This window comes from Schistocerca gregaria, chromosome 2, assembly GCF_023897955.1.
Source record: "Schistocerca gregaria isolate iqSchGreg1 chromosome 2, iqSchGreg1.2, whole genome shotgun sequence".
Classification (NCBI taxonomy): domain Eukaryota; kingdom Metazoa; phylum Arthropoda; class Insecta; order Orthoptera; family Acrididae; genus Schistocerca; species Schistocerca gregaria.
Genome location: NC_064921.1, coordinates 552,976,225 through 552,984,833, shown reverse-complemented (window position 1 = coordinate 552,984,833; position 8,609 = coordinate 552,976,225). Strand labels below are relative to the sequence as shown.

Below are 8,609 nucleotides of genomic sequence, written 5' to 3'. Positions count from 1 at the left end.
CGTCCATTCACTCCATACAATGTGAAACGAGACTCGTCCGAACAGGCAACATATTCCCACTCATAAGCCTTCCAATGGCGGTGGTGACGGTCCCAGGTGAAGCGTAAAGCTTTGTGCCGTTTAGTCATAAGGGTACGTGAACGGATCTTTGGATCCGAAAGCCCATATCGATGAAGTTTCGTTGAATCGTTCTCACACTGACACTTGTTCATGGCCCTACGCTGAAATCTGCTTCAATTTGCGGAAGTGTTGCACTTCTGTCACGCCGAGACATTCTCTTCAGTCGTTGTTGTTCCAGTTCCTCAGCCGTCGCGATGTCGGAGATTTGATGTTTTATGGGATTCCTGATATTGACGGTACGATCGTGAAATGGTCGTACGGGAAAATCCTCACTTCATCGCTACCTCGGAGATGCAGTGTCCCACCGCATAAGCACCGGCTATGTAACACCTCTTTCAGACTCACTTAGATCTTGATAACCTGCCATTTTAACAGTAGTAACAACTGCACCAGACACTCGTTGTCTTATACAGGCGTTGATGGCAGCAACTCCGCATTCAGCCTGCTAAGGTATCTCTGTGTTTTAATACGCATGCCTACGTCAGTTTCTTTGGCGCTTCAGTGCATGTATTTATAATCGCACCGCACATAGGTCGTAGGTCTACTATCCTCTAGGTACAGGGCTCTCACCTTCAAAATGGAAAGCTGTTTAGATCGCAAAGTGCATAGCATGAACGATCGGTGCCATCTATACATTTCATTTCTTCAGGATTTGAGCCTTACTGCATTATCAGAGGCTTCGTTGATAGAAAAAAGATTCTTCATTTCGAGCCTGTACGTAAACTGTGTTGTATTAATTTTAAAAAAGCGTTTTGAGCTGTTTTTAGGAATTCACTTTTTTTACTAGTGCTTTCTCTTCTCAATCCACATTAACAGGGACTGCCCACAAGACGTGTGTGACTTATCAACTCAGCTGTGTTGATGCTCTGTGGCTCTTAACTTACGTGGGAACACGTCTTTTTGGTTTCTCAGTTTTACTACTATGACACCGAATGAGAACGAAGTGGCTGATACCTGTCTTCTTCCAATGACATCGAACGAAATTAGGAAATTTGTGGCAAGGTCTTATGGGAGCAAACTACTGAGGTCATCGGTCCCCAAGCCTACACGGTACTTAAATTAAATTACGCTATGGACAACACATATACCCATGCCCAAGTGAGGACTCGAACCTCCGGCGGGGGGAGCCGCAGGGACCGTCACAAGGAGACTCAGACAGCGCTGCTACACCGCGCGGATACATCGAATGAGAAGGAAGTGAACGGTGCAGTATGATAACCCGTCTTTTTGATCCCAGTTGTTGAAATAGCGTTGGTAATAAATAAGGCAGAGCGAACGGTAATGCAGTTAGCCAAAAACAAGGAAAGTCAATCTGCTGCTTGTTGCTGCACCACAGTTCCCGGAACGGAAAATCAGAAAGGAACGGTACGATAACACTCGATGATGCCATTGGGTGTTTGAACATATATAAATGAAAATGTAAGACCGACAGCAGTAGTATTTCTTATCGAGTACAATGAAGGCTGCTCTGTTCTTTGTTGCTGGTAAGTATTGGCAGAATATATAAATTTTCCTTCACGATACACATTTATTTTGTTACCTTCATTTTACATGATTTCTGAGATAGCAATTCGCGTGAAAATCTATTTCTACACTCGGCGAAGAATTAGTCACTGCCACAATTATGAGAGATGGTTGTATGGAAGGAAACAAGAAAAAAATTCCTTTGCACATGGACTATAAAATGCACACTTTAATAGGCATGAGGACGTGTTCATCTTGACTACTTTGAAGTCTACATAAACTGTTTACTATCTCGCATCAATCACAGAATGCAATAAAACAATGAGTAATCAAATGAGATCACGTTATTTTGTTGTTGTGTAGCAGCATATACTCCTCATATAGTCCCTGGATTAGAAAAATGATTTTTGTGACACGTGTCCTACTGTTCCATAGTAAATGGGAACAAGGAATCTAATCCGAATATCAATGTTTACTGATAGAGCGTAGTGAGTTACTGATCGTTAACACATGAGTGTTGACTGTGTGCAACAACGATATAAATGTAAAAGAATGGGAATAAATAAAATTTTCCTGTAGTTAGCCGTAACTGGGTATTCCAATGTCTTCTGCACGAATTTAGATTGCAGAGTAGAAAAGTCGTCACCTCCAAAAAGGGGCTAAAGTTAAATTTGGTAAATAGCTAAACACGCAAATACTGGGCAAGAAAAGTAATGGGCAAATAAATGAAATGCATTCGCACGAGCTTAGATGTGAAAACACGTGTAACACAACAATGAAGACGTTATCTAGCCCGCGGTAATGCTAATTATAATTCTATAAGGACTAGCAACGCTCCATAGAAGCTATGTTGTATTACGTAATTCATGATATTGCTGTATGTTTGAAAATATGTTAAATTGTGACCAGAACAGGGTAAAATTCATTACTTCGCAAATGATGTCATAGTAACCGTAATTTATGGCAACTGTTATTTGCCAACACTAATGATACTTACACATAAGCAACAAAGTCATTTACAGAACATAACATAAAATCTTAAACTTTCTTTGACTGTCAATCAGCCAGCATACTTTTGTCAATAAAATATGAATTGAATTTGAATCACTTCCAGTTTGATCTGATTGTCAGATAGTTTGATAGACCTGGGTCTGTAAGGTTAGCTTTGAAGAATTTTCCAAAAAGTTACTATTAGGCTGGCATGTCTGTTACAGAGCTATAAAAATACTGGCTATATCTTACTTTGCGATGTGTTGCTTCTGATACGATGTAAGGCTTATTACGAAATTCATTATTGGCGGTAGGTTCATCTTGATTAGTCAGCAGCTTGAATAAAATTAATGCGCACCGCAGTCTTAATTAATTCCAACATCTTCTTGCGATCATGTTCTGTGTCAATACTCGTCCTGACTTAATTATATTTTGCCTGACCACATAAATATTATAACACCATTTCGATAATAATCTCCATTTGGCATTTGCGGGCCGACACACACGTCTCTACCACACCATAGACGCTTCGCAACTCATCTCTGCCCTCTGTTCTAGGACTGCGTGCGTTCACGACAACGATGTTATTTTTCCGTGAAATATATTCTTCGTGTTAGTTCAACATAATATCTTTGACTCTGGCAGCTTATTTACTGCAACGCTCTATGTAATTATTTCTTATTTATTCATCGAGCATACATTATATTTCGATGAAATTTAATTAATGACAAAATTCATAAGTAGATGTAGTCACGAGAAATGGTTATAAACTCATGAAAGGAAGTAGCTGAAAAATACATGAGACATCGGGTATTACATATGACCTGCATTTGTGAGTCGTCGATAAAGGTCATGCTCAATATGATGTTTGCTATTGGTCTTTGTAATAAGAGGCTCCCATTATTCTGGCAAATGCTGAGGAAAAGCTACAATGTAAATGGTTTTCACAAGCTGTTCACAATACATAGTGGTTCAGTTAGAATTAATGTATGTGCTGCACTTACCCAGAACTATGACTACTGTTTACAGTTTCCCAAACTGCTCATAGCTCTTGCGGAAAACGTTTTGAGCCCATTTGTACTGGACATTTCTAATGGTTTGATCTAAACTACCTCTCTAAGTATGCAGCACTTCTTCTTTTATCCGATATATTGTGATCAGTAGTTGGCATGTGACACTTCCTCGTCGTACCCTTGACATTATCTTTCGCAGTATCCATTTTGTTCCGTTAAGAGCAACATGTTGAGTTATATCAGCAATTAAGTAGCGAAAACAGTCTCGTGTTGTGGTACAAAACATCTTTTAACGTTCTACACAAATGTCACAAATATGCAGTAATCTCCTGCTAAAGATTTCCTGATAACGGGTAGAGCAGTTGCCCGTGAAAGGCAAAGGTCCCGAGTTCGAGTCTCGGTCCGACACACAGTTTTAATCTGCCAGGAAGTTTCATATCAGCGCACACTCCGCTGCAGAGTGAAAATCTCATTCTGGAAACATCCCCCAGGCTGTGGCTAAGCCATGTCTCCGCAATATTCTTTCTTTCAGCAGTGTTAGTTCTGTAGGGTTCGCAGGAGAGCTTCTGTAAAGTGTGAAAGGTAGGAGACGAGGTACTGGCGGCTACACGGGTAGCGGAGGCTGTGTGGCTTGGACTGGGCGGTTTTTTTTTTTAGGTTAGAAGGCCTCAGGAAAGTACGGGGTGGACTGCAATCTCAAAGGGTGCATGGCAAATACAGGACGTGCTTGGGTCAAGGAATAGTCGGAATTGTAGTTGTAAATTGTTGTAGTTGTGCTGGGAAAGACCCTGAGCTACAAGCGCTAATAGAAAGCACAGAAGCTGAAATCGTTATAGGTGCAGAAAGCTGGCTAAAGCCTGAAATAAGTTCTACAGAAATTTTTACGTAGTCTCAGACGGTGTTCAAGAGAGATAGATTAGGCAGAATTGGTGGTGGAATGTTTGTGTCTGTCAGTAGTGGTTTATCTTGTAGTGAAGTCGTAGTAGATACTCCGTGCGAATTGGTATGGGTGGAGGTTATACTTAACAGCCGAACTAAGTTAATAATTGGCTCTATCTACCGACCCCCAGACTATGATGATATAGTTGCTGAACAGTTCAGAGAAAAGTTGAGTCTCGTAACAAATAAATACCCCACTCATACGGTTATAGTTTGTGGGGACTTCAACCTTCCCTCAATATGTTGGCAAAAATACTTGTTCAAAACCGGTGGTAGGTAGAAAACATCTTCCGAGATTGTCCTGAATGCTTTCTCCGAAAATTATTTCGAGCAGTTAGTCCACGAACCCACGCTAATTGTAAATGGTTGCGAAAACACACTTGACCTCTTAGCCACAAACAATCCAGAGCTAATAGAGAGCATCATGACTGATACAGGGATTAGAGATCACAGGGTCGTTGTAGCTAGGCTCAATACCGTTTCTTCCAAATCCACAAAAAACTAACGCAAAATAATTTTATTTCAAAAAGCGGATATAGTGTCACTAGAAGCCTTATTAAGAGACAATCTCCCTTCCTTCCGAACTGACTATGCAAATGTAGACGAGATGTGGCTCAAATTCAAAGATATAGTAGCAACAGCAATTGAGAGATTCATACCTCATAAACTGGTAAGAGATGGAACTGATCCCTCATGGTACACAAATCAGGTCCGCAAGCTGTTGCAGAGGCAACGGAAAAAGCATGTGAAGTTCAGAAGAACGCAAAATCCCGAAGATTGGCTAAAATTTACAGACCCGCGAAATATGGCACGGACTTCAATGCGAGATTGTCTCGAAGTTCGGTAGAAAATCCGAAGAAATTCTGGTCGTATGTAAAGTACACAAGCTGCAAGACGCAGTCAATACCTTCGCTGCACAGTGCCGATGGTACTGTTACCGACGACTGTGTCGCTAAAGCGGAGTTATTGAACGCAGTTTTCCGAAATTCCTTCACCAGGGAAGCGTCCTGGGACCTCTGCTGTTCCTGATCTATATAAATGACCTGGGTGACAATCTGAGCAGTTCTCTTAGATTGTTCGCAGATGGTGCTGTAATTTATCGTCTAGTAAGGTCAACCGAAGACCAGTATCAGTTGCAAAGCGATTTAGAAAAGACTGCTGTATTGTTTAGCAGGTGGCAGTTGATGCTAAATAACGAAAATTGTGAGGTGATCCACATGAGTTCCAAAAGAAATCCGTTGGAATTCGATTACTTGATAAATAGCACAATTTTCAAGGCTGTCAATTCAACTAAGTACCTGGGTGTTAAAATTACGAACAACGTCAGTTGAATAGACCACATAGATAACATTGTGGGGAAGGCGAGCCAAAGGTTGCGTTTCATTGGCAGGACACTTAGAAGATGCAACAAGTCCACTAGAGAGACAGCTTACAGTACACTTGTTCGTCCTATGTTAGAATATTACTGCGCGGTGTGGGATCCTTACCAGGTGGGATTGACGGAGGACATTGTTTTATCAAGTAATAGAGGAGAGAGTGTGGCAGATATGATACGCGAGTTGGAGTGGAAGTCACTAAAGGAAAGACATCGCGGCGAGATCTATTTACGAAATTTAAGTCACCAACTTTCTCTTCCGAATGCGAATATATTTTGTTGAGCCCAACCTACATAGGCAGGAATAATCATAAAAATAAAATAAGAGAAATCAGAGCTCGAACAGAAAGGTTGAGGTGTTCGTTTTTCCCGCGCGCTGTTCGGGAGTCGAATGGTAGAGAGATAGTATGATTGTCGATCGATGAACCCTCTGCGAAGCACTTAAATGTGAATTGCAGATTAGTCATGTAGATGTAGAAGTAAAGCTGTGAGGACGGGGCGCGAATCGTGCTTGGGTAGCTCAGCTGGCAGAGCACTTGCCCACGAAAGGCAAAGGTCCCGAACTCGAGTCTCGGTCCGACACAGAGTTTTAATCTGCCAGGAAGTTTCATATCAGCGTACACTTCACTACAGAGTGAAAATCTCATTCTGGAAACACTTATATTGGATTTCAAGTACAACTTAGAGTCTACCAGACAACAGAGTACTATTACCATCCAGAGGAGACACATTAGCAAGTGGCAGAGTTGTGGCACTAGTCATATGAATTGCACCTTATCTCCATATTGACAAGCTAGCACATGGCAGTCACATTACCGGACAATAGTAGTAGAGTGCTAGATGGTAAAGTTGCACCAACAGCCAGTAGAGAATGTTGCAATCTGTAATAATGTTCATTGTTTTCTACAGCACTGGTCGCAGTTGCGGTGGTCCAAGGACAACCAGAAGAGTCAACCACTGCCGCCAGCCAGGGTGAGGAACAGCCGTCCGCCACCATCCCGGCTGTGAGAACATCGGTGGCGGCGTCGTACGCGGAAGAAGACGAGGATACCATTTGTGTCCAGGCAGACAACAAGTTCTACTTGTATGCCAATTCACTGAAGCTGTATTCTTGCTACCACCTACTACCGAAGGGTAAGTTACTTTCAATAGCACGAGTTTGTGTCCATTGTTGGCAACATAACCACAAACGAATTTAAAATTTTTGAAGGGTTCCAAAGTAAATGTGAGGGTATGAGTGAAATCAAACCATCAAGGGAAAGTGTTTATCCTGTCGTTACTCTTTAACGGCAAAACACTGCAAGATACGACACTTTACGAAATTACAACTCACTGAGATTCTTCACCAAAACTATTCAGAGCAATTTCCAGCATATATTTAATCCTTTTTTTCAGTTATTTGTTAGACTCTTAAATGTGATGCAGTTTTTATCTTTCTACGATGTAGAATCTGAGTTCTATTATCTGAATTATATTGTATAAAGCGACATGAAGCTCTCCATGGGCTTTGGTTCCAACATTTAGCGAAGAGATATTTTAATAGGCAACAGATATTCGTGCTGTGGGGTTTATTTTGACAGTAACTGTGTTGCGTTTTTGGTACCTAGAGGTTTTCCACAATCTCAATGTTACGGCACCATAAGAGAGCGAAAAATGAAATTCATGCCTTGTAAATAGTTGATGATTTATCATTGTGTTATCAGCAGTAAATGTAAAATAGTATATATTTCTATTCATAGTTTATAACTTTGTTAAAATATATTCCTTCTATTTATTGTAGTTTACGTGGTGAAACCAAAGAGTCTGTGTAAACCAGTCCTGTCAGACTGTCCCAAGAACTAGGAGTATTGCAAGTGTGTCGGCTCATCCTGGAGGAGCTGACTCTCTGGGATTGAGTGAAGACGAGATGGCTGTGCTGTTGACTGAAGACATCAACACTTTTCACAGAAACCAACAAATTCCAAGAGTGTAGAACATACCTCTTTTACTAACAACAAATACCGGCGGAATGAGCTAATCCTCTTTTATGATAGTTTCTGATTACTTCACGATATGCAATAAATCTGCTTTACAATCAGGCTAGAAACTGAGTTGGAAGATTATTGTTTAAAACATGGTTTGGCTGTTTTGTATCTTTCTGTTGGCCTTGTAATTGTTTTATTCTGACACAATAAAACTGTTCTTTCATGTCGTCAACTGTTATATTTCAACTGTAGAATACATTTCCTAATCTGTAGCTTTACATAAATAGTGGCAAAGTACAACTGCGTATTAATTATACACAGTACATTACATCCATTCATGCTAACCATGGACCATCCAAATACCGTGTTCCTGCCTTCACAAGTTGAGTGGAACGATGACACCGATGGACACTGCAGAGACTTTTGACAGCTACAGTGCCTTGTCCTTGCCTTTCCTGGATAACACATGAAATAGTTGAAAGCAGGAATAAATAGTGTCTTCTCTGGCCGGCCATCCGACTGCACCTGCTCCTCACCGATGGCTAGACCTGCACTCTGGGCCACGCCATCGCCATGCCACTGGAACGATGCCCCCTTCTGCATTAGAGAAGACCTGGCTGCCTCCCGTGATAGCAGCGCGGCCACACCCTGCCATCTGATGTCGCCTCGCAAACTAAAGACGTATACACCTGCATTTGCGATGCCGCAATATTTCTAGGAGACGCCGCACCGTGCCAGAAAATG

The 8,609-nt window shown here is 41.4% G+C and overlaps 1 protein-coding gene across 1 annotated transcript; it reads left to right on the top strand.

Annotated features, from left to right (window-relative positions):
- Nucleotides 1-1,545: 1,545 nt before the first annotated feature.
- On the top strand, nt 1,546-8,092 carry LOC126332302 (uncharacterized). Its single transcript, XM_049996570.1, has 3 exons — nt 1,546-1,604; nt 6,811-7,035; nt 7,682-8,092. The coding sequence occupies exons 1-3, from the start codon at nt 1,577-1,579 to the stop codon at nt 7,741-7,743; spliced, it is 315 nt and encodes a 104-aa protein (XP_049852527.1). The 5' UTR covers nt 1,546-1,576; the 3' UTR covers nt 7,744-8,092.
- The last annotated feature ends 517 nt before the right edge of the window (nt 8,093-8,609 follow it).